Source organism: Ambystoma mexicanum, chromosome 9, assembly GCF_040938575.1.
Source record: "Ambystoma mexicanum isolate Mex_15411 chromosome 9, UKY_AmexF1_1, whole genome shotgun sequence".
Classification (NCBI taxonomy): domain Eukaryota; kingdom Metazoa; phylum Chordata; class Amphibia; order Caudata; family Ambystomatidae; genus Ambystoma; species Ambystoma mexicanum.
The window spans coordinates 1,280,671,193-1,280,697,290 of NC_090931.1; the positions used below are offsets into that span (position 1 = coordinate 1,280,671,193).

Below are 26,098 nucleotides of genomic sequence, written 5' to 3' on the forward strand. Positions count from 1 at the left end.
TAAGGATGGGCCTGCTGTGTCTCTAGGTCGGGATAGGTATCTAAGCCGCTGGCGTTGTGCAGTCCGTCAGCCAAGGCTATGAGGTCGGTGAAAAAGTAAGTGCAGACTGACGGCCTAGGCTCCAGCTGAAATTTGGCAGCCTGATCCCCATCTTCGAAAATGGAGGTCATAGTCTCAAAAAACAATGCTCGGAAGTCAGGGACAAACCACTTCTCCAAAATCAGCATCAAAATCATCTTCGCTGACTACAGCTTTCAAGGCAGCATCGACTTCGTATTGGTCGTTGCCGGGCCCGAGGGCGCCAAACCTGACTTGGACTCTAACGCTGGTAGCACCAGGCATAATATAAACCTCCCTGGCCTGCTGCACCGATGGTTGCCCTTTACCTGCAGTGGCCACCTTCAGCATCTGGAGCATCTGCTCCTTAAATTCGCCCCTTGACATACTTGAGCCGGATTGGGACCTATCTCGCTTTTCAGAATAATCAGAGTCATGCGGCATCAATGCTGCTGCTTCTTTTTGTGAGAAGAGGAAGACAAGTGGCTTCTGGAGTGTGCCTCTTCTTAGCCTTCTTGTGTTGCCGTTCCTCTGTCTACGGAATGGGGTCATCTGTCTCCTGTTTGTACGATCAAGCAGTCGACGGGACGGCGACATCAACGGAGGGTGTCCCAATTTCAGTTTTGCTGCCCGCTCCCGTAACGACTTAGAGTTCATCTTCTGACACAACCCGCTATCTTCAGTGACGTGATCAGCGCCACGGCACCACACGCAGATACTGTGCGGGTCGGTCAGAGACATTTTAGAGTTGCAATCGGTGCAACTCTTAAAACCCGACTGCTAGGGAGTGGATATTTTTGCAAAACGTCAAATTTGTAACAATTCAAACGCAGTGAGAATTCCTCCGACGGGAGCCATTACTTCGAGCAGTGTGCCAAGCGTGTGGAAAAAAGGAACTGAGGTACGGGGCGTAGTGACGTAGTATATGTACCACAACCAATGTCATGTCCAGAGTCAGCGACCACCGCATCAAGTCAAGATGGATCGACGACCCGACCGAGGCGAGGTGCACTATGCCCCCTGTCGAAAATGTTTTAGGAGCAGCTGACACTGGAAGGGATATCAATCTGATCAGGAATCTGCGGTAGAAAGCAATCCATTGAAAAAGAACCAAGGTCATGGGTCACGAACGACGCAGAGCAGCAATGTACCATCTACTTTGGATGAGGAATCTGTGGAAAGAATACAATAGAACCATTTGGCGTTTCATATACAGCATGAAAATGTTGCACTGCAAAGATTCTTGAAAAAACCTTAAGCTTACCTGTTCTTAAACTGAACTGTGAGTATACAAACTACAGTGAAGTGAAGAACTTGAAAACAGCATTAGATGGACAGTGACCTTTTATTGCATACATTCTTTAGGACATCTGTTTAGCAGTCAATTTATATGCCTAGGCAACAATCTGTAGCTTTTTGGCCATGTCTAAATCCCCCTGCCCGCACCCCCCGGTTCCACCCCGGGTCGCCTCTGCAAGCTGTGCAGTTGACAACATATGCCTGCTGGGAACTAGGTTCCCCACACAAACGGGCTCCAAGTATCTGGTTTACTTATCAGTACCATACATTACACAGTTCGTGATGTATTTTGAAATCTCAGGGGTTCTCGAATAATATTTATATTGTCAAAACATAAAATTATATAAAAAAAACAAGACAATAGGGCAGTAAGGACGACAGCAGGAACTATGCAGGAATACACATGTAAAACAGAGTTCTAGGTATAAAACCATTTTAGGTGTGCTTTCTGTGTGCTGTTTCTTCATTCTGGGATATTTCTACAGCATATGTTGCTCATATTTGATTCAGAGAAAATCTTTTGCAAAATCTGTTTTTAATAAAAAAATGACAATACATAAAATGGAGCGCAACAAATCTTTTGTATAAATGGACATGATCAGCCAAAGTACTTCCAACTATGTTTGTGTACCAAAGACATTGCTGTAAAATAAAAACCATAATGATTAAAATCCACATCATCACTCGGCCAACACTTTAAGCTTATGCACTGCCGGCAGTATATCATCCAGATGACTGACCCCTAAAACCAAAAACAGAAAAACAGGTTTATCAAACCTGCCTTTTCATTACATTTTCACAATCATTCAAGAAACATAGCACTGAAAATACTATGTAAAGGAACTAGATGTTTATTAAGAGTTAAACACAGTACATGCCAGTAATAGTTTACATTTTAGAATAGGTTTCTGTAGGACATAGAACATAACAATAAAATAAAGATCAGGTCTCGTTACCGAAACCAAAAAGTATGTTCAGGTGTGACATTCGAGCGGCGTTTGGAGAGCCTACTAAAGGCTTCAAAAACACTGGATAATAAAAAGAGAGTAACCAGAATGTTGTGTTACATTTTTTCTAAAATAAATAAGTTTGCAGTTTTCTTAGCTTTGCACACGAAGTACAACTAGTTAATACTAATTTGCAAAAGATTTATGAATTCTAGTAATGAGTGCAATACAAAAAGACGTACACCTATATATGTGCATTTTTGTTGGGCACATAAATGCCGATGCCAAAATTAGCTAAACATTGTGACAAATGGAATATTGGTATGAGGCAAGAGGGCTTTGCTTTGACTCTCCTGTGTTTGACCACTTTGCCAAGTATTGCTTTCTAGCTAACACAGGATGATGGGAACCCTGACAGCAATTACCACCAGATTAGATTACTGGTTAGAATAAACAGTCAATGTAGAGGCCCAGAACTGTCTTTAGAAGTCTACTGTAAAAGGACAAAAATCATTGCTAATGTGGCCTCTAAAGAAATATGTATCAACACTTATATCGATAATGGAGATCAAGGGAGAAACTGTATCTAAACTGCATCATAATAATAGCTTAAAACTAATTCGTGAACCTTGATCCAATTAATGGGCAGTTAACCAACCAATAAAGCCTTTTAGCAGTACATATCTAGAAAATGTACCTATGAATCTAAAGCCAAGCCTCTATTAGATCTCAGCATTCCTTCCATCCACAAACTGCATTTGGGATTCTCCTACTGCATTCCAGGAAAACAGACTAGCTTAGTCAGAAGGCAATGGATACCTGAAAGAACAAGGTAATGCCTCACTGTATAGCATATACTTTGGGCTACCACTTGCATGACTAATGGATATAACACTAGTCAACTACACATGCTATTTCTATTTGTAAACAATCGAATCCACATCATTTACATCGTAACTCACTGTAGCGAACTACAATAGTACTCACCACCTCTTCCTCTGCCTTGCTCCATTCACACACAGTTATATATTCCCTCTATATATGCTCAGTTGCACATCCTCGCAATTACCTAATGCAATGTTTGATCTTTCTCTGCTGAGCTATGGCATCCATTGCCAGCATGAATAGGACTTCCAAACAAGGACGTACGTCCACTGTACTAGTGTCATTTAAAACATGTCCAACTCCTGCTGCAGTGCAGGGATCACCTCCATACTGACTAAGTACAGCCACACAGATGGTCATATCAAGCTCCTGCTGCAGTGTATGTATACCTGCCATGCAAATATATTGGCGTCATGTAGACCACAATGTCCAACTCCTGAAGAAACCATCAGTGTATTACAGTAGTAGAGCCCCAAACAATCGTGTCAAACACTTGTTGCGGACGTGGGGTCAATACTGTAGCTATGTATTGGAGAAATATGGACCATCATATCAAACTCTTGCTGCAGTGCAGGAATCGCCACTCGACTAGCGAAGTGGATCCCCATGGACTATTGTTTGCACTTCTGTTGCAGTGCAGGGATCAATGTATTAGCGTAGTGTAGTCATGGGATCCATTAGTGCATTTTCACCACCATACTGGTGTAGAAGACTCCTGTAACTGACGCAAGTCTCACCAACACGCTCATCCTCCATCTTTTCACCTAACAACTCACCCACTAACCCACATGCATGCGCATGCAACCCCCACCCATCATGGTAGTCTGGCTGATGACCACAGTCCTTCCATCTCTAAACAAGCTCTGAGAAAACTCTGCACCTCGTCCATCAACAGACTACACTAGAGCCAACTCTGCAGAGGCCCCGGCCCATTCATGCTTGCAGGGTCGAATCTGTTGGCAAGCATCAGAGCAGGATTACAACACCTGGATTCTCCTCTGGGAACAGACCCAAAGTTCCCTACCCCAACTCACGTTCAATCTTACTAGCACACAAAAACAGGTGCTTCCGATCTGCACTCTTCAACACAAAAGGTCTTAACATCTTCAGTCTCCCTTAACTCCCAAATAACAGCAACCAGTCCCTTCACCTACGAGACAGAGAAACAGGAGGCCACCCAAATGTCAGAAGATGAGCTATGTAAGACCTATCTACATTACATAAGAGTGACATTTTAAGGCTGGATACAATCTCTAACCCAACTACTTAGTCATTACACCATCAGAAAAACAACACAATTCAATGTAACATCAATCTCAAGGGTAAACAATCCTCATATAGCAGCCAGTGAAAGACTGCCAAATGACACCATACAACTTACACTGCAACAGGTGGTCACTGTAGGCAGCGCTACTTCATTAACTATTAGTAGCAAGGAAACTATAGGTTTTAACATTGTAGTTTGACACACTTATAATCCTCACACGTTTCGGAAACCGTGTTCCTCTTGTATATGTTGCTTGATAGAAACTACTACTCCTAGAGGCCCTTTCATGTGGCAAACTTGTAAAATCCCAAAACTATTTAAGATACAATGATATTCTGCTACTGGACGATCTAATCCACAGCGCAGCCTTCAGGAGTGAAACTGTCCCCGGCATAATCCTTCTAGCGTCTTGTGAACTTCATCCTTCCATGAAGCTGCCAGCTTTACAAGGACAGAATAGAGTGGTGGGACCTTCTGAGGCAGCTTTGCAATAACTGTCTCACTACAAAGGATTGGGCAGATTTAGGGAACGTAGCAGCCAACCTGCATTTTTCCTGATTTAACACAAGCACCACTGTGACACAAGAGACCACTGAGATTTGGAACTGAATTCCTGAGAGTCTAGAAAGATCTTAATATTCAGGTCTTCAGCAAAGAATTCCTTGATGGGGGAGAGGGACCCGATAGTTAACAGTGATAAATATTCAAAGATGTTCACTCTCTGCGAAAGGGAGATCATGAAGAATTCCACGTACCTATCAACCATTACAGTTGCGCATCCCTACAATTGGAGGAATGGGAATGCGAGAACCTTCTCAACCTCCACATGCCTTCTGCCTATGTGGTCCCCAAACCAATATGTTAGGAATCCGCCTGAGCCACCTCATAGTACACCTCAAATTCGGGCAGTGCCAGGCCTCCCCTATCCAACGGGCGACCAACTACACCCAGGATATACGCGCTTGTTTGCCTGCCCAGATGAACCGCAAAACCTCTGACCGTAACATCCCGGAAATAGAACGTCGGCAACACCAAAGGCACATTGATAAATGCATATAGAAATCGCAGCAACAGGAACACTGACTAGTGATATCCTCGCATAAAGGGTGAGAGGCCGCTCCATCCATCTGTCTATCTACTCTGATCTAGCTCATTCCAACGCCTGCCCATAGTTACGTCAATTTAACTCCGGGGATCGTGCAATATCTATCCCCAGAAATCGAGTTTAAATCGCAAGACACTAAAATCCATACCCATCGTCGAACTGAATTGTGGCGTCCGTGAGCGGGAAAAGTACACATTTTTTAACATTAACCTTCAACCCACAGAGAAGTCTCCAAAGGCTAACAAGTCTACCATTATCGGTTCCGGGTTATCCCGAGGGTCCCCAACATAGAAAACCATCCGCATAGAGGGAACCCACCAGCCTGTGCCTACACAGCTGTATCCCCGTGTACACATGCCGTTCCCTGAGTAATTAAGCCATGGGTTCCAATCGCCAATGCGAACAACAATGGTGACTGAGGACACCCCTGATGCGTGCCTCTTTCCAACGGTATATTAGTTGTAAGCTGACTGTTCACTCGAACTTTCGCAATAGGTAAGTTATAAAGTGAAACGAAACCAAGGAGATGAACTCCTCTCCCACCCCCATCCTGTGCAATATCGTAAAAAGAAAGGGCCACTCCATCGAATGCTTTCGCAGCATCCAGTGCTGCCACAATTGAGTCCTCCTGCTGGACCACCGATATCAAGCCAAACATCCATCGCAACCCATAGCAGGTGGAAAGTCCCAGAATTAATCCCGACTGATCTGCCTTCAAGCATCTGTGCATTAAAGGTGCTAACCTGGGCGCAAATAGTTTAGCTAGAATGTATTATCCAAGTTAATAAGTGAGATGGGACGGTAGGAAGAACAATCATCCACTGCCTTACCAGGTTTCAATAATACCACAACCACCGCCTCCCTCAATGATTCCGGCAACCGGCCCTCCCTTAGACTCAGGCGGAAGACCTCCAGGAGATGTGGAGCTAGCTTTGCCACAAAGTGCTTATAAAACTCAGCTGTAAAGACATCAGGCCCCAGAGCTTTTCCTGACAACAGCAAATTGATTGGCAGTAGAATTTCTTGAGTTCTTATGGGACGACCCAGCCATCCTCTCTCTTCATCCGTACACCAGTACAGCACCACTTGGTCTAGGTAACCATGTATCTCTGGCTGCAAAACCCGGGCGTGCAAGGATTACAGCAGAGTATAGAATGTGCATAATTCCTGGACAATATCTCTATCCCCAAACTTTACCTCCCCATGTTCATTTATATCTTTTTATTTGATTTTGTTAGAACAAACAGATTTAACATTATAACATTTTCCTTGTCCTCCTGCCCGACCCACCCGCACCCGATTCCCAGAGTTGCTCCAATCTTGTCTCATCATTTTATCCTCAGGATTCTCAGTTTGTGCGGACAGTATGGTTCTTTAAAGTCATTGTTTAGGAAATCCAAGACAGTTTCCCAGTCTGTGGTGAACTTAATGTGATTTCCATGGAGGGAGTAAGTCATCCATTCAAGGGCTACAAAGTTCCAGACCTTGGCTAGCCAGTCTTGTTCTGTTGGAGGGTCTTTAATTTTCTATTTCTGCACTATGACCAGTAGGGCTGCTATTGACAGGATTACGTTCCCCTTTCATGTTTCATCCATTGGAGTGCACTGTGCCGACCCATGCAGAGTAAGCTTTCTTTTGGGGGTCCTATGTACCTGTTCCCCATATTTTTTTATTTTTTTTAATTTTATTTAATACATTTGTTACTCGCCCAGACCCACGGGTATCACGGCGAAAATTCAATAAATTGAGGCATTTTTATACAATTACAGTTACCATCACACAGAACATATTTTAAGATACAAATAAATCATATGATCACAATTCTTATACTCAATTCAGTTGGTCAAAGTAGCAGGTCACGTATTATTTAACACATTCAGTTAAGTTAGTAATTGTTAAATAACCAAGTTTTCAGAGTTTTTTTGAATCTTAGTGGGGAGTCCTCATTTTTGATACTAAAGGGTAGTGCGTTCCAGTGCGAGGGGGCTAGGACTTTGAAGCTACTTCCTCCTGCTCTGCTATATTTGTATTGGCGAACTTCCAAGAGGGCCAGTTTATTGGATCTCAAAGTCCTGCAGGAGGTTCTTTTCTTGATGGTGTGATTGAGGTAGCTAGGCGCTTTATTGGTGATGCATTTGTGGACGGTGCTGAGTGTTTTGAAGATAATTCTAGCTTCAATTGGCAGCCAATGGTTTTCTCTTCTAATGCTAGATATATGTTCTGATTTCTTTAAGCCTAGAGCCGCTCTAAGGGCTTTGTTTTGTAGTAGTTGTAATTTATTGAAATTAGTTTTGGAGGTTCCTAGGAAGAGGATGTTACAATAATCCAATTTCGTTAAGATCAGCGCTCTGGCCAGTGTGATGCAATTTGTAGGATTGAGAAATTGGCGGATGAGTGCAATATATCTCGTTTATGCTCTGATTTACCGCTTTCCAGAAGTCCCGCAGTTTTGGGCATCTCCACCAGGTGTGGAATCAGTCCCCCATTCCACCACATTCTTGCCAACATTGCTGTGGCTCTGAGGGGAAAATGTGTTTCATGGCGTGTCAGGGGTAAGATGCCATTGGGTCATGATCGTATACCATAATTCGTGAATTTGGATGGCTCGGGTGAGTTTGAGGATGGCCCACCAAAGTTTTTCCCATTCCGTGTACTGAACGGTTCCCCCAGTGTTTCTGTCTATTTTGTCTTGTATTTTGGGCCTGTATTCTGCTCTGCTTCTAGTCCCAGTTTGTATAGGTTAGAGATAAGATGTCTATCTCCTATGTCGGTGGCCAAAAATCTCTCAAATGGGGACAGGGGGCGGGTTGCTGCCTTGTGCATGCGTGGGTTCATTAGCCAGTGTCGTAGTTTGAAGTAGGGCATCCTATCTGTTTCTGTTAATTCCAGTTCTAGTTTGCATTGGTTAAATGGTTTGATCTCCATGCCCTGAAACATGTCTCTGATTTTTGTGCAGCTGGCCTCTTTCAAGCGCCTAAAGGATCCTTTTCCTAGTGCGGGGGTGAATTGAGGGTTTCCGAACATTGGTGTGCATGCGGATGTGAACGTGGTGATCTGCCTGTGTTTTGCCAGATTGTCCCAGATTGTTTCTACCAGTTTTGTGATTTCTGAAATGTGCATATTTCGTGGGCGGTCCGCCTTATGAAGTCATAGGACTTCCCTCAGAGGGGCGCCCACCACTGCTTGGTCCATTTGGGCCCACCGGTTCTCTGATTTGTTTACAAACTAGTCTTTCACTACTCAGGTTTGGGCTGCCCTGTAGTACATATGGAAATTGGTGATGCCTAAGCCACCCTTATTGACGGAGATCATCAGTGTTTTCAGCGTGTTGCGGGGGGGGGGCGGATTTGTTGTTCCAGATGTATAGCGTTATTAGTTGGTGTAATGCTAGGAAGAAGGATTCCAGTACCTAGGCCGGGAGCACTTGAAAACTATACAGGAGTTTGGGGAGGAATACCATTTTGAGGGTGTTTATCCGGCCTAGCCAGGAGATCGTTATCGGCCCCCATTGGTGTAATTGTGTTTTGATGAGTATTAGCAGGGGTGGGAAGTTTGCATGGAGTCCCTGCAGTGTCGGTGTGATGGTGACTCCTAGTAGTTTGATGCCGCCCTGTACCCACCGGAACGGTGAGACATTTTTGGCCAGATTGAGATGCTTCCCGCCTAGAGATAGATTTAGGATTTCAGACTATTATGTTGACTTTCAGTCCGGCCACTGCCCCAAACTTGTTAATTTTCTGAACCACTTCTTGGAGAGATGTTTCTGGGTCCGTGAGGGTAAGGGTATGTCTCCCATATCTGATGGTTGGTCCTAAGGGCTATTAAGAAGGGTTCTAGATGGATGGCGTAGAGAAGTGGGGAGAGGTGACAGCCTTGCTTCCTTCCGTTGGATTTTTTTCTATGATGTGGCATACTCTGCGGATACTATCGTGTGTTTGTTGGCATTGTATAAATCTGGAATGGTCCGGATGGATCAGTTGTGGAAGGAGGTCTTCTAGCCTAGCCGCCAGTATCTTGGTGTATAGCTTGCCTCTACATTTATGAGGGAGATGGGCCTGTATGATCCGCATTGTGCGGGGTCTTTGGGTGGTTTAAGGAAAGCATGATTTTAGCTTCTTCATCGTACAGGTGATGTGACTGGATTCTCCGACGAGTTAAACAGCTTTACCAGTATCAGTGTCAGGGCTTGGCGAAATGTTTTGTAAAATACCGCTGGGTACCCATCTGTGCATGGGGCTTTATTAAGGAGGAGGCCCCAGATCGCTAGACCCACTACCTCCTGTGTGATCTCGCCTTCTAGTGTAGCTCGGGCATCTGTAGTAATTTTAGGGAGTGGGGGTGAGCTTAAGAATGTGTTCTATTGTGTGTGCCCTGGTTTGTCTGAACAATAGAGTAAGGAGTAGAAGTTGACAAATTGGTCTGCTATTGGTCTGCTATTTCGGGGGTGGTGGTCACTTTGCTGCCCTGTGGATTGACTATCCTCTGGATTGTTTGGGAGGCTGCTTTCTGTTTTAGCTGTCTGGCAAGCATCTTATCTGCCTTATTAGCATATACGTAGTATCTCTGTTTCAACCTTAGGAGGTTCTTTTCTGCATTCTTCATCTGGAGAAGGGGTAGTATCTTTCTACCGGGATCTTGGACCATTTCCCCCATAATGTCCAGGAGGTCATCTTCCAGCTCCGTTTCCAGGGACCTCAATTGCTTTAGCCCCCGCGCCCGCAGAGCTATTCCCCTCTGAGCATAGCTTTGAAAACGCCCCATACTATCGCTACCGGGGCCCGTTTCAGCATTTAGTGCAAAGTATTCCATGATTTTCCCTTCTCTTTCTTCCCACATAATTGGGTCTGTGAGCATCTCCCTGGGAAATCCCCAGCTCCACAGACCCCGCTATTGCCTTTGGAGATTGAGTGTCATGGTAATGGTGTTAGGCAGAAACCTGTGCAGTTCCCTTAGGGACCACTGCAAAAGATTTAAGACTACAGGTGTTTGGCAGTAAACCCACTTGGTAGCAGTCTGTACCACACAGATTCACTTGGTAGCTGTGGCTGAGCAGTCAGACTTCCCTCAAGAAGAGTTAGGCAGTATGCAGAGTATACACAATAGGTACAGAGATACAGTAGCACAAGCAAACACTGACCAGAGCTTTGGTGTAAAAGTATATAATTATTTATTTAAAGACACACTTGTAAATTACACTAGAAAAAAGAGGTAAGTAAATTCAGCACACAGTCACTATCATATATATATACAACCCTATTCACTTATTAGACAAGTCTTAGTGAGAAACGCCACTTATTTTCAGACAGAGGTGAGCGCTTAACATAAGATGGCACTCTAATAAGTTATAAAGAAAGGGAGGGAAAAAGGCAGAGTTAAGGAAGCACACAAGTTTCAATACTTTTAAAAGAAACACAGTAAGGCAGGATAGGCAGAGTTCTACTGGAGAGCAAGGAAGTCAATTGCAAGGCCCACTCTTGGAGAGAGCAAGCAGAAGGGGTCCAGGTTCATACAGTGGGGTTATGCCCAAAGAGTCTTGTAGATAGTTCGCACAAAAAGGATGAAATTAAAGTCAGGAAACGTTAGCTAGGTTGTCCCAGGCTAGCCCAGGTTAGAAAGTCGAGGCTTTACTGTCACCCCGAACGATCTGTCGCAAGGGAAGCCAGGCGGGACACAGTACCTTAAGTGTGAAGGAAGCTCCAGCGGGGGCAGTTGTTCCTGGCAGCCGGTGCAAGTCTGTGTTTCGTCCAGAGGAAGAGGAGGTCTCGCCGTGGAGGAAAGATGAAGGTCGTTGCACTGCCAGGGAAGAAACCAGCCGTGAAGTTCTTCAGTTAAAAGGTACTACCCTTCAGTTCGCGGTAGTGGTAAACTGTGATATTCCGGTTGCCGGGGTGCTTGGCACAGGCAAGGCGGCCACAAGATGCTCCAGAAAGGTGAAAAGAAGGCAAAACTGGTTATCCCTACCAGTCAAAGGAAGAAGACTCTCCGGACTGGAGATCTCCTCTGTCGTCGGGAAAAGTGGTGAGACGGTTCAGCAGGGCTCCACCGGTGGTGTTGTCGTTGCAGGTCAGCTCAGCTTCTCCCTCCTCGGATTCTTAGATCCTGTGGCGACTTCTGAAGTTCCAGTCCCCAAAGCCCTGCTTTTATGCAGCACACCCCCATTCACTCAGCCTAGCTGTCAATCAAACATGCTAAGTGGTGAGCCGGCCGGCTCACCACTTGGGCCAATCACACAAGAGTGCGACTTGAGTTACCAAGCTAACTCAGTCCAGGGTGCCTAAACCCCCTCCCACACCCTCTGTGGTACCCAGACAGAGTGGCACCACTTTTGGAGGTTTCTGTGGAGAAGCCCGCCAAAAAGTGGAACAAAGGGCTCGACTTGGGTTGGAGTCACAGAAGAGAACACAAACGCCATTTCAGAATCAAGTTCTGGCAAAAAATACCAACCGGGGAATTAATATTAAATAAATAAACCGGCGGTATGTTCGAGGCTATAAGAATTAAATAATTAAAGTTGGTAACCTCGAACAATGGGAAAATCCCATAGAGATATATTCGCGGTCGAATATAAAAAGTAGTATCCACTGCCACAACTCGATCAGGGGGGACCGAGACGTGCCCCCTCGAACAACAGACCACGGGGCAATCTAATTGCTCCGACCAGTACGTCCACAATATGATGGTTTGTACTGGTTTCTGTTCATAATTTGGGACTAGTAAAGCCAATGGTGACTTTACATGCCCTGGGAGACAGTAGTCAGTCCCAGTGTATGGAGTCTATGTTGGGGGGTCGCTACAACACGCCTGGGTTACGGCACGGAGGGTGCTGTGTAACCCACATCAAAAACACATGAGACCCTATGGAGTAAAAGACCCCATAGCCCATAAAACACATTGAAAGATAAAGGAACACCTCAAATCATGTCTATGAGTGGGAGTAAAAGAGTCTCACTCTTAGCAGGAGCAAAAATAAACCCCAAAAATCCAGCAAAGCTGCTGGGGGACTCACTAGGTTTGGGAAATTAGCCTTTACAGAGAATTCTTCCTAACAAATGGTGGCGTGATCTGAGAGTGCGATGGTGTGAAGATCTATCTGTGTGATTCTGCCCAAAAGCGTTGTTGAGGACCAAATGTAATCTATCCGGGAGAAAGAGAGGTGCATGTGGGAGTAGAACGTGAAGCCTGGCTCAGATCCCTTCAGTGATGGCCACACGTCTCGGAGTCCGAGATGTTCCATTTTTGATTTTAATGCTAGTAAGGGTTGTGTGTGGCTCCGTGTCTGCTGCTTTCTTTGGTTCCCAGGTCAGGTTGAACTCCGATAGTACCGACCTTAGGAAGCCATTTTGCCCAGTGTTGGGGGTATATATTGTCGCTATCGTCAGGACTGTCGCGTCTATTTGGAGGGTGACGAATAAGTACCAACCCTCTTTGTCTACCTTAGTAGCTACCGTTGGCATTGCTAGCCCTTGTTTAATCGTGATTAATACCAGCTACTTTACCATGGGCGTTCGCTTGGAAGATCTGCGGATAATGCCTTAGCTTCATTGCTGTCTGTCCGAGCTCTTGATGTGTGTTTCTTGGAGCGCAACAATGTCGGAAGTATGCAGAGTAAGTAGCCCTTCTAGCTTATTTTTTTTCACTCGGGTATTTAGGTCCCTTATATTGAGTGTGAGAAACTTGAGCATCCTATGTGATATTTTCTGAGTGCTTAGGAGCTAGTGCTCTGGGAATAGTGACCTGCAACCCACAACTACATAATACTGAGTAAAGTGCCCTCCCCCAACTTGGGCTCCCCTTTTCCTTCTCATCCCTACCCTTTGTCGGGGTGTCAATGAGAGTCCCCCCTCTCCCCGAAACCCTCCTCCTGCTCCCTCGGCCCTTGTGCAAGACCCAGTATCTAATTGTCTCCCAGGCTTGGCTTCTGGGAGCTGGCCTTGCGGCTCCTACCAGGGCCTTCTTGTGGGGCATTCTACTGGCCCTATGGTGAATCCAAGATCTCATGGCCATATGCAGTCTCCGTCCACTAGAACTTCAGCATGGGCTGTTTTCTAGGGTGTTGAGTGCTGTCTTGTCCCAGTGTCAATTTCTTTCCGTATTTGTAGAGCTCATGTCTTTTTGGGGGTCCTGATATTGAGGGCCCCGTAATTGTGGTCTCCAGCGGCTTATCCTAGCTGGTGTCCATTCCCATAAATTTGGGTGTTGAAGGAGTCACAGGGGGCGTCTTTTGTCCCCAGGACATCTTTGTCTTCCTCTATGTGTAGCAGATGTGTCCCTTCCTCTCTCTTTGTGATCCATTGTTGGCGGCCTTCCCATTGGAAGGGCAGTCCAAAGGGAAATGTCCAATTATATTTGATTTGCTTGGCCTGGAGATTCTCACCACTACGCCTATCTCTTCTTTTTTGGAGGGTGTATTGTGCCAGGTCTTGGTAGAGGTGGATTTCTGCGCCACTGAAAGTGATTGGGTCCTCCGGTCGGGCGGCTCGGAGGATGGCCTCCTTTTGGGGGTACCTTACCAGGGCGACCATGACATCCCTTTGCCGCGTGCCCGGTTCCTGTCTTCTGCGGCCGGTCCTGTGGATTATGTCTATTGGAATTTCCCCTGCCCATTCCGGGCCCAGGAGATCTGAGATCTGTGTGGCAGTGGTTCTGAGGCCTGCATTACCTAAAACTTTTGGGAGATTTCAGATGCGTATGTTCGACCTGCAGGACCGGTTTTCCAGGTCTTCTGATAGCAATTACATATTTTGGGTTATCCTTGCTAGATCTTCAAGTGCCACGTCCATTTTACCTCTGTCATCTCCTGTAAGGCCTGCTCGGTGGTGTCCGTCCTCTCTTCCAGGGCTGAGATATCTCTGCGTATGTCTTTGATGGACTGTTTTACTCCCGCCATAAAGGAGGTGACTTGCACTTGGAAGGTAGCAGTGAGTTTTCCCTGGAATTTGTGGCAGTAGGCTTCTATGTCGGCTTTTGAGGCAGCCATTTCAGGGGGAGGAGTGTTGGGGGGGGGTCCTCTGGGATATTCAGGAGTTTCTGTGGGTTGCCTTGGTGGTCTCCCCGGTCAGGGTCTTTGGCCCAGCAGCGTTGGATAGGGCTATCCCGGCCAGCTGTTGTTTGAGTCCTTTTGCTGGGGGTGTTCTATCCTTTAGTTCCCGGCATTGGATGTGGCCCTTGGGTGACATTCTCCCTTCTTTGTTCGGTGCCCCTCCCCTTGTCTAGGGCCTCGCCATGGGCGGGCTGTTTGGTGGGCACTGTATACTGAGCTAGCTATTGCGGGCCTGTTGCCCCCGCTGTTTAATGATTGCGGGGGAGTAGCGGTAGTCAGACTGGGTCTCTGTCTGCTTGCAGAGATTTGATACTGGTATAGCTGTGAGGGACGCTTTAGGTTAGAGGGCTCACTCTTTTCTCTGTTGTTGGGGCAGACTGGAGTTCTGTCTGCCTCTTGCCACTGTGGTAGGGGGCCCCTGATGTCTAGAGCGAGCTTCCCGTGGGAGTGTGGGAGGGTTGCACTCGACTTTTAGTGGCGTGTGGTTGCTTCCCCCACTGGTGTTCCGGTGTGCTCAGGGGGGCAGGGCTACCACATGAGCATTGGGTTGCCTCTATTGCCGCTCTGGGGGTGTTCCTAGCCTCCCTGGGGGGGCCCGGGATCTGGGGGTTGTCTGCTGCAGGAGTTCTCCCAAGGGGGGTGTAGGGGTTCCCCTCACTGTGCCGGCTGCTCACCTAGTGGATGTGGCGCTCGCTGGCCCCAGCGGGACACAAGGGATATCTGCTCCGGGGCTTGTGGTCGTGTTAAGGCTCTAACTGGCTGCTTGGAGGAAGTTGACAGCGGATCTCCTGGCTGGCTGCACAGGTGTAGTCAGTGGATCTGAGGGCCGGGCGGGCCAGGCATATGGGGAGAGCTATCCCTCTCAGGCCCGTCCTATGCGCCACCTCACCGCCGAGGGCTGCTTCGCCCGTTCTAGTCTCCCTCTGCAATTGTCTGTTCCACTTGGTATTTCATGAAACGCTGTCTCGCGATTCGATCAGAGGGCCTACACAGAGACCAGTGCCCGTAGCCTCGTGGGCTTGTGTCTTCACCACTCGGGCCATATTGTGTCCTAATCCCTCGGTCCGCATAGTGTGAGCGGACACTTTGACATAGTTTGCCTGTGCCTGTGGGGGAGTTTTTGGGGGACTGTGTGCCCGGTGTGGTTCACTTCTGGTGCCCTGCTTCTTAATTTTTGCCTCGCACGTCCTCACCGGGTGGCCGCCAACTTGGAATCCTCATGTTCATTCTTAATCGATAAGACATGCCCTCTCGGTGTGTCAGTCCTGGAGGCTCATGCAAGTAGCCTACCAGGGCGTTGTCTCTCCCTGCATCGCTGGACAGCTGCCTTCCTCAATTGAAACCTCACCCCTCTCTCTGTCCCAAAATGTTAAACAAATCCAGCTGTTCCTTAATCTTCACCTGTCTAGCAGGCGCATTAGCGGACATGTCCGCCTGCAACTGCCCTATCCGGGCCTCACTGGTTGCCAAGTCTTTCCAAATTTGCTTCAGTATCCCAGACTGATAAAGTTACTCACTGTAGGGACTACCTTACTCCTAGTCCATAGTCCCCTTTCCTCCATACTTTTGGGGCATTCAGTCCTGTGGGACGGGACCGGAGCACTTTTTGTAAAAAAGCATCAAATAGAGAAATGTGTCCTCCTCTTTTTACGTGGGGTACCGCATGCGGACGTAACCCCCGCCCTCCTTAGCTCTGCCCCGCGCATCGCCCTTCAGTGCTTTCCTATCGCCAGGTCTGAGACTATGTAAGCAATAATAGAGGATACTTATTAGATGGACGGCGCATGGAGGAAAGGGGACTATGGACTAGGAGTAAGGTAGTCACTACGGTGAGTAACTTAATTGTACTCCTACATCCCGTCCCCTTTCCTCCATACTTTTGGGAGATTACCAAGCACTCCTTACAGGATAACTGGTGGATGGAACTCCTTTACTGAAAGAGGTTTTTAAGAACAGTTTGCCCAAACTGACATCAGCCTTGGAGCTCAGGTCTAAGCAATAATGTTTCACAAAAGCTGATGGGGAAGCCCACGTGGCTTCCTTGGCAATGGTTTCCCGGGGAACATATTTTTGGAAGGCAATGGCAGCTGCTTTGCCCCGCACAAGATGGGCATGAATTCCCCCTGGCCCTGAACGGAATACGCTTCAGAGATACAGGAAGCAATCCATCGGGAGATAGTTGCTTTGGAAGCCGGCTTTCCTTTTGGGTCTCCGAAGCTGGGAAAATTAGATGTTCTGCCCAAATAAAACTTAAGAGCTTGCCTTACATCCAAATTATGTAGAACCCTCTCGGCATCTGAATCCGGTTCTGGGAAGAAAACTGGTAAGGAAATCTACCGACAAGGCCTGAAGCTTGCTTACACGCCTTGCCGAAGTTACCGCAATCTGAAAGGCTATTTTCCATGAAAGGAATTTCAAGTCTGCCATAGCCATTGGCTCGAAGGGTTTATGACATAAAGCAGTAAGGACCACATTCAGATCCTACTTAGGATGCGGCCTGCGCACAGGTGGATACAGATGCAACAGACCTGCAAAGTGCCTTTTAATGACAGGGTTTGTCAAAGAAAAAGAGCAAGAGTCTGTGGACAGGTAGGCGGCAATAGCCGACAAAGAAGTCCTGCATGCCTGAAGCTGCCAGATGATAAATGAAAGACAGCACCATGTCGATAGCAGCTTCTCTGGGGTCCAGCTTTTTTGCTAAACACCAGGGACAGAAACAGAGCCATTTGCTCCTATACTGAGACCTGGTCGAAGGTTTTCTAGCCACTTGGATAATACGCATATTATCCACAGACAAATTGAAGCTTTCTAAAGATTTGAACTCGGGCACCAGGCCGCCAAGCTGAATGATTGTGGGGAGGGGTGCCACATCTGCTGATCGCTCTGGTGAAGCAGGTTGGGAATCAGCGAAAGCCTGATCGGTGAGCAGACTGACAGATGCTGAAGCTCCGAAAAACAGAATCTGGCTGGCCACCACGGGGCTATGAACAGGAGAGTTCAATTCAACGTGTTCCTGAGCTTGCATAGTGCCCGGTGGATCAGAGGAAGAGGCGGGAAGGCATAGGCCCTCATGTTGTGCCACAGAATCTCTAGAGCATCCTCCAGGGAAGACGCTCCAAGCCCGTTCCTGGAAGCATAAAGAGGACGTTTCCTGTTCAATGACATTGCAAAGAGGTCCACTTCTAGAGTGCTCCAATGGCGAAAAAGTTCGGAGAGGATCGCTGTGTTCAGGTCCCACTCGTAGCTGACCCCCGCCGCCAGCTGAGAGAGCCTGCCGTTACATTCAGCTGGCCCGGAATGTGTACTGCCAACAGCCAAACACTGTGCTGAATGGCCCAATCCCAAATCTCAATGGCTAGACCTACAAGGGGAGGTGACCTGGTACCCCCCTGCTTGTTGACGTAAAACATGGATATTGCATTGTCCGTGCGGATGCGGACCACCTTGTTCACAATCCCTTGCTTGAAAGCTTTGAGTGGCAGGAAAATCGCCAGAAGCTCCAGATAATTTATGTGAAATGGTCTGTCCTGCGGCGACCACAGGTCGAAAACCTGAAGATGATCCATCGTTGCCCCCCACCCGATAAGGGAGGAGTCCGTCGTAATGGTCACCTGAGGGGAGGGCTCCTGAAAGGGCGCACTCACCGACAGATTGCTGGAAGAAGACCGCCATAGGAGATCTGTCATCATGCAGGGTGGAACCAGAACTATCTTGGTGTCCGGGTCCACTGCCTGAAGCCAAGAGCTCTGAAGAGCCAACTGTGTAAGTCGCATCTTGAGACGCGCGAGGGGAAGAGCAAGCACGTACGAGCCTCCAGGCGGACATGCTTTCTGACTGAATGAAGACTTGTCAAGTGGTTAACAGATCCGCCATCCTGACCACTGTCAAGTACACTCTGCAGTCGATCGTGTTCCAACGGAAACCCAGGAATATCAGGTCCTGAGAGATCGTCATGAAGGATTTCCGCCAGTTCACCGACATCCCAAGACTGAACAGGAGCTGAAGATTGCTCGAGGTTTTCACCGGACAAGGACTGCGCAGAAGCCAGTCATCCAAATATGGATACACATGTAGACTGTAGACTTCAAAAGGCAGCAATGACTGACATCTTCGTGAAGACACACAGCGCCGAGCTTAGACCAAAGGGGTGCACTCAAAACTGGTAGTGCTCCTCTCCCAGGGAGAACCGCAGATATTTCCGATGCAGGCTGCAAATCAGGATATGCATAGAAGCATCCTGAAGGTCCACAATGCTGAACCAGTCGCCCTTCTGAAGAGAGGACTTTATTTGGCAGGGCGTAATCATCTTGAATTTTTCTTGGGGAAGAGAAAGGTGGAAATGGGAAAGGTCTAGAATGGTACGCAGGCCAGCCTGGTTCGGTTTTGGCACTGTAAACAGATGAGAGTAGAAGCCCTTCCCTTGTTCCACTAAGGGAACAGGTTCTATAGCCCTGAGATCTAGAAGCTTCTGGACCTCGGCTCTGTGTGGGGTGGCCCTGACTGCTGAAAGGGAGGATTGAAAGGTGGGGTAGGGGCAAGCAGAAGCCCGCCCGAGCGATGGACAAAACTCACCGGTCGTCGGTGATGGTTTGCCATGCCTCCAGATGAGACGAGATTCGTCCACCCACCAGAGTCTTGTGCGATCGCCCAAAAATATCATTTTGCAGACTTTTCGGCAGAGAGACTACCTGTCCCTGAAGAAGAGGCTGACGACAGAGAAAAACCAGCCATGTTGCTGCCTCCGGCGGGAGTTACCCGGCGGAGGGTCAGTGTCACGGATGGCACTCTATTAAGAGTGGCACAGGACACCCAGAAAGGGTTTGGGTTGTTGTGCCAAATAAAGTGGACAGACAAGAACACACACAGCGGAAAGGAAAGAGATACAGAATGAATACCCTCTTGGGGTGTATGCAGATATAGGAAAAGAGTATTCCACGAACCTTGGAAATACTCTAGCCTTCTGCACAGTTTGCTATAACAGAGGCCCACGCTGTTTGCTCATGACTTGGAACAGCAGCTATGGATGTCTGTAATGTAGAAACGAGACAAGGGAAGGGGCAGAGGTTGACTGATGGGAACCAACAGACAAGCTCTGTACAAAAGGGTCTACAAACAGTACAAGAGAAGATACTACAGACAAATCCAGGAAAGGAGGTGATAGCAAACTAGCAGAAGGAAATGAAGGGAAAGTCGTGTAACAGGATAGGATAGCAGAGGAACAAGGTTGAGAGCTCAGAGGAGCAGGGAAGCAATGAGTAAGCCCACAGGAGTAGGACTGTAAGATAGAAAGCCCAGATGAAAAGGGCTTAGGGCAGCAGAGTAAAGCAGACTGCACGGCAAGGATCCCGTAAGGGCCGGGCAGTAAGGAGTGAACCCTGAAGGACAGGGCCGCTGAACGTAGAAGGTAGCAGAGGACTGTAGAGGGCTGCTAGGCCGAGAACCCAGCGGAAAAGGTAGGTAGTAGGCAGCAGAGCGTGATAAGCTGCAAAGTAGGAAGGCCCAGAGGACAAGGGCTGTAGGTAGCCAGAGTGAGGTAGGCTGCAGAGCAGGGAGCCCAGAAGACAAGGGCTGAAGGCAGCCGGAGTGAGGCAGGCTGCAGAGCAGGGAGCCCAGAAGACAACGGCTGAAGGCAGCCGGAGTGAGGCAGGCTGCAGAGCAGGGAGCCCAGAAGACGAGGGCTGAAGGCAGCCGGAGTGAGGCAGGCTGCAGGGCAGGGAGCCCAGAGGACAAGGGCTGAGGCTGGAAGGCAGCAGAACGTGATCGGCTGCAATGTGGAGAGCCCGGCAGGGCAAGGGCGGAGGCTGGAAGGCAGCAGAGCGTGATCGGCTGCAATGTGGAGAGCCTGGCAGGGCAAGGGCGGAGGCTGGAAGGCAGCAGAGCGTGATCGGCTGCAATGTGGAGAGCCCGGCAGGGCAAGGGCGGAGGCTGGAAGGCAGCAGAGCGTGATCGGCTGCAATGTGGAGAGCCCGGCAGGGCAAGGGCGGAGGCTGGAAGGCAGCAGAGCCTGATCGGCTGCAATGTGGAGAGCCCGGCAGGGCAAGGGCGGAGGCTGGAAGGCAGCAGAGCGTGATCAGCTGCAGTGTGGAGAGCCCAGAAGAGCAGGGCTGTGAGGCAGGGAGCCTGGAAGGCTATGACTGGAGGCAGCAGGGTGGAGCAAGCAACAAGGCAGGGTCCAAGCAGGAGTGAAGGTAAGCAGCATACAAGATCCGTAGGAAGATGCAAAAGGTGGAGGAAGGACTCTCAGATGCAAGAGGCTGAGCCACTGCAGGCAGCAGCCTTTATACTGCCTAGCCCAGCACAGGGGCAGGCTAATTGGTTGCACCTGGCGAAGCACACCTGCAGGCAATCGGCCACCTCCCTTTCTGTTCCTGGGCTGGTGGAAGCAGGGCAAGTCCCTAGGGCTTCTGGGGGGTGTAGTTCCTTTGATAACATATAGGAACAGCCAGGAATCGATGCTTGTAGCCAGGTGCATTATGGTATGCGTAGTTTGTTGGAAATAATAATAAAGCACCAAAGTCTCGCAAATGGGAAATAAAGTTCCCAAAGTAAATATAGATGAATCCAAGAGTCTGTTGTAACTAAATGATAAACATATAGTCCAAATTGAGCGTAAATGGATGCGTCCATGGCGTAGGCATGACAGTATGCCCCTCTCCAGGCCCCTCTCCAGGCTCCCTGAAGACCGACCTATAGGAAGAATGTCTGTCACACCGTACAAGGGTCTTACTACAAAAAGGCACATCATGAAGCACCAGAAACGGGTTGCAAGGTGAGAGTCTTGAATGACGGAGATAGTACCAAAGTTCTGAACTTTTGATGTAGAAATCAGAATAGACGAAGTCTTTGGAACACAGACCCCAACTGTGTGTGCATGAAGAGAGGAACTGCGAAAAACTGCTGCAGGCTCCATGATAGAGTTTGCTTTGACGGGCAACAATATGGTGCTGGAAAGTGGAGCCATAGGTACAGCAGAGTTGGTAGCTTTAGGAAGGCTTTCCAAGACATCCGGAGCAGCAATGACAACGTTAGGGTTAGCCGCAGAGAGTTCAGGAGTCACAGCGGCGGTTTTCCCATGATTAGTAGACAGTTCAGAGGTAACAGCAGCAGTGAGATCTTGAATGGCTTTAGAGAGTATCGAGGCTGTAGCAACTGGGTGTGTGGGTGCCATGAGAGAACCAGCGGGCTGGAATGCACCTGAGACTGGTAGAGTAGAGCCTGGCAGTCTTAGTGCTATAGATACACCAGCAGGAACAACTGGAGCAGTAGTCTTAACAGGGAAACCCTTCGCTGACTTTGCAACAGTTAGCATGGTGGATGTAGGATCAGGAAGAGAAGGTGCTGCGGGATCAGATTGAGTAGCAGAGGATTCTGCTGCAGCGAGCACAGCTGCGAAGGAAGTAGAAATCTGGGCATCGGGAGCATCAGAATTAGCAGTAGCTTCAGGAATCACAGTAGCTATAGCAACCTCAAGATTTGCAGCAGCGACTTGAGGAGTCTCAAATGTGGCAGGGAGTTTAGGAACCACAGCAGCAGGAAGATCATGAATTGCAGTTGGAAGTTCGGGTGCTGTAGCAGCTACAGACAGTTCAGGTGTTGCAACTACTGGTAGATGGGTACCACAACCACTGGCAATTCAGGAGGTATCGAAGAAACTGAAGATGTTGATTGCTCAAGAGTGTTGTCTGATAGCACAGCCACACTTTGGCAAGCCCTGCTTGCCACTTCAGCACGCTCGGTGTGAACTGCGCCAGTCTCTTCAGCTGCCATTGTCATTTCAGAAGAGGTTGTAAGTGTGAGTACTGGACAATAGGCAAGGGTGAGGGCGGAACCATCCTTTGACTCAGAGGGATTTCCAATCAGAAGACCACCCTTGTTTTGTGGTGTAATGGCTGTGTGCGTGATTTGACCCACCGGAGGAGTTAATTCTTTTCTGTCAGTACAACAACCTGAGTTTCTGTGGCTGGAAGGTGAAAGAGCTGTGTCAGTCTTTAGAAGGGATACATATGCTATATTTAGGTCTTCCATCTGCTTGGTATAAGTCTGTATAGCAATTCCAGGCCTTATCATGTCGATCTCTAAAGATAAGATGTCAGGTGTTGGACATAGTGTCAGATGGTCTGGTGACTTGTGTCCCTTCATAAGATTCTGATAATACAAATAAACAAAGTCATCATAGAGGTCTTCGGTCTTTCTTTTAAGGCGTAGGAGTTGTTCGTGTAGCAGGTAAGTATCATTAGTTTGATCTAAAGCTTCAGAAGCTGGTGGGGCAGAGAAATCGGTTGTAGCAATGGGAAGACTGACCTTAGGGTTATTGTGGTTAGTAGATACAGTGGAAGCATTAAGACAACCGATGGTTAGTATAGGTCTTTTGTACCCAGGACCAGATGCACAAACCTCAGGATAATGACTGCCTTGTCCTCTCAAAAAAGGGTTTCCAGCATTCTGGGGAGCTTGCCAAGCCGATCTTGCGCATATCACTCTGGCAACAGCGTATTCTGGTTTAGAGTCTCCCACAATGAGTGCTATATCCTTGGCTGTTGCGGTGTTAGAAGGCTTGTCAGAAGACGCAGGAGTGTTTTTCACTGTTTGGTTTAACAAGATCTGTAAGAATTAATTATCTTGCTGTAGCTCTGCAACAGATAAGGACTGCGGGTCATAGTCGCAAATGTCATAATAATTGTACATGGAAGAAGGGTCAGCTAGCCAGTGAGTATAGTACCATGCTTGTAAATCTTTGTTTACTGAGGCGAGACTGTCCTTTAGACTAAGGTTCTTGTTTGCTGACTTTAGGGAAACCATAGGTTTATGCAAAGGTTTCTCAACCCGAAAGGAAAGCATCTTTGTTCTGTGTGTGCCTTTCCGGCCTATGGAACAAGAACTTTTTGGCTCTTGCATTCTGTCACGGATGGCACTCTATTAAGAGTGGCACAGGACACCCAGAAAGGGTTTGGGTTGTTGTGCCAAATAAAGTGGACAGACAAGAACACACACAGCGGAAAGGAAAGAGTTACAGAATGAATACCCTCTTGGGGTGTATGCAGATATAGGAAAAGAGTATTCCACGAACCTTGGAAATACTCTAGCCTTCTGCACAGTTTGCTATAACAGAGGCCCACGCTGTTTGCTCATGACTTGGAACAGCAGCTATGGATGTCTGTAATGTAGAAACGAGACAAGGGAAGGGGCAGAGGTTGACTGATGGGAACCAACAGACAAGCTCTGTACAAAAGGGTCTACAAACAGTACAAGAGAAGATACTACAGACAAATCCAGGAAAGGAGGTGATAGCAAACTAGCAGAAGGAAATGAAGGGAAAGTCGTGTAAGAGGATAGGATAGCAGAGGACAGTAAGGAACAAGGTTGAGAGATCAGAGGAGCAGGGAAGCAATGAGTAAGCCCACAGGAGTAGGACTGTAAGATAGAAAGCCCAGAGGAAAAGGGCTTAGGGCAGCAGAGTAAAGCAGACTGCACGGCAAGGATCCCGTAAGGGCCGGGCAGTAAGGAGTGAACCCTGAGGGACAGGGCCGCTGAACGTAGAAGGTAGCAGAGGACTGTAGAGGGCTGCTAGGCCGAGAACCCAGCGGAAAAGGTAGGTAGTAGGCAGCGGAGCGTGATAAGCTGCAAAGTAGGAAGGCCCAGAGGACAAGGGCTGTAGGTTGCCAGAGTGAGGTAGGCTGCAGATCAGGGAGCCCAGAAGACAAGGGCTGAAGGCAGCCGGAGTGAGGCAGGCTGCAGAGCAGGGAGCCCAGAAGACAAGGGCTGAAGGCAGCCGGAGTGAGGCAGGCTGCAGAGCAGGGAGCCCAGAAGACAAGGGCTGAAGGCAGCCGGAGTGAGGCAGGCTGCAGGGCAGGGAGCCCAGAGGACAAGGGCTGAGGCTGGAAGGCAGCAGAACGTGATCGGCTGCAATGTGGAGAGCCCGGCAGGGCAAGGGCGGAGGCTGGAAGGCAGCAGAGCGTGATCGGCTGCAATGTGGAGAGCCTGGCAGGGCAAGGGCGGAGGCTGGAAGGCAGCAGAGCGTGATCGGCTGCAATGTGGAGAGCCCGGCAGGGCAAGGGCGGAGGCTGGAAGGCAGCAGAGCGTGATTGGCTGCAATGTTGAAAGCCCGGCAGGGCAAGGGCGGAGGCTGGAAGGCAGCAGAGCGTGATCGGCTGCAATGTGGAGAGCCCGGCAGGGCAAGGGCGGAGGCTGGAAGGCAGCAGAGCGTGATCAGCTGCAGTGTGGAGAGCCCAGAGGAGCAGGGCTGTGAGGCAGGGAGCCTGGAAGGCTATGACTGGAGGCAGCAGGGTGGAGCAAGCAACAAGGCAGGGTCCAAGCAGGAGTGAAGGTAAGCAGCATACAAGATCCGTAGGAAGATGCAAAAGGTGGAGAAAGGACTCTCAGATGCAAGAGGCTGAGCCACTGCAGGCAGCAGCCTTTATACTGCCTAGCCCAGCACAGGGGCAGGCTAATTGGTTGCACCTGGCGAAGCACACCTGCAGGCAATCGGCCACCTCCCTTTCTGTTCCTGGGCTGGTGGAAGCAGGGCAAGTCCCTAGGGCTTCTGGGGGGTGTAGTTCCTTTGATAACCAATAGGAACAGCCAGGAATCGATGCTTGTAGCCAGGTGCATTATGGTATGCGTAGTTTGTTGGAAATAATAATAAAGCACCAAAGTCTCGCAAATGGGAAATAAAGTTCCCAAAGAAAATATAGATGGATCCAAGAGTCTGTTGTAACTAAATGATAAACATATAGTCCAAATTGAGCGTAAATGGATGCGTCCATGGCGCAAGCATGACAGTCAGTCCTGCGCGACCTGCAATCTTGGAACCCTCTAAAGCCTGAAGAGGATTGAGATAGGGACCCAGATCACTGACCTTTGACTGGGGCCTTCACGAGCAGCGGCAGAGACTTGGCAGTTTGCGTGCTCGCCTTAGTCTTGGTGAGGTCGCCATCCATTGAAGAATGAAACAACTCTTTGCCATCAAAAGGCAGGTGCAGAACTTTATCTTGGACCTCCTTCGAAAACTTTGTTGCATGAAGCCAAGCCTGACGAGAGGTGTCCACCACCAGAATGAGGCCATAAGCCGAAGTGTCAACATGATGCGCAGCAGCCTCCAGCATATCCTGCGCCAACTCTAGCGCCTGACAAGCCGCCTTTAAAGTCTTCTAACCTGTCGACAGGAATGAACTCCTGGAAGTCAGCCAAATCTCTCCACAGTTTCATATTCGCCGCCGCCAGGATGAGCTCTGCGTTGGCCTGACACAATTCAGACTGCGACAGATATCCCTTTGGGTAAGTTACCATTCCTAAAAACAAAAGCAAGAGATACGGGAGGTATCCTATAGGCAGCCACTAAAACGACCCTACATAGCTGGGATAAGGCTATCCGTAACAGGGGGGGGTCAAGTTAGGTCTGGGCCCACTATCCCCTATCACGCATAATCCAGATTTCTCAAAAGATTCTGGGAAGGCTGGAACGAAGCAGACACATTGTCCCTACAAGATATGTATCAGGA

At 48.4% G+C, this 26,098-nt stretch overlaps 1 protein-coding gene across 1 annotated transcript in view; it reads right to left on the minus strand.

The window, feature by feature from the left end:
* Positions 1–1,383: 1,383 nt before the first annotated feature.
* The window catches only part of CEP70 (centrosomal protein 70), a 1,232,997-nt gene continuing 1,208,282 nt past the window's right edge, over positions 1,384–26,098 (minus strand). The window contains exon 18 of the mRNA XM_069616613.1: positions 1,384–2,098. Within this exon, the coding sequence (XP_069472714.1) occupies positions 2,037–2,098 (62 nt within the window). The 3' untranslated portion in view covers positions 1,384–2,036. The remainder of the gene's footprint in view (positions 2,099–26,098) is intronic.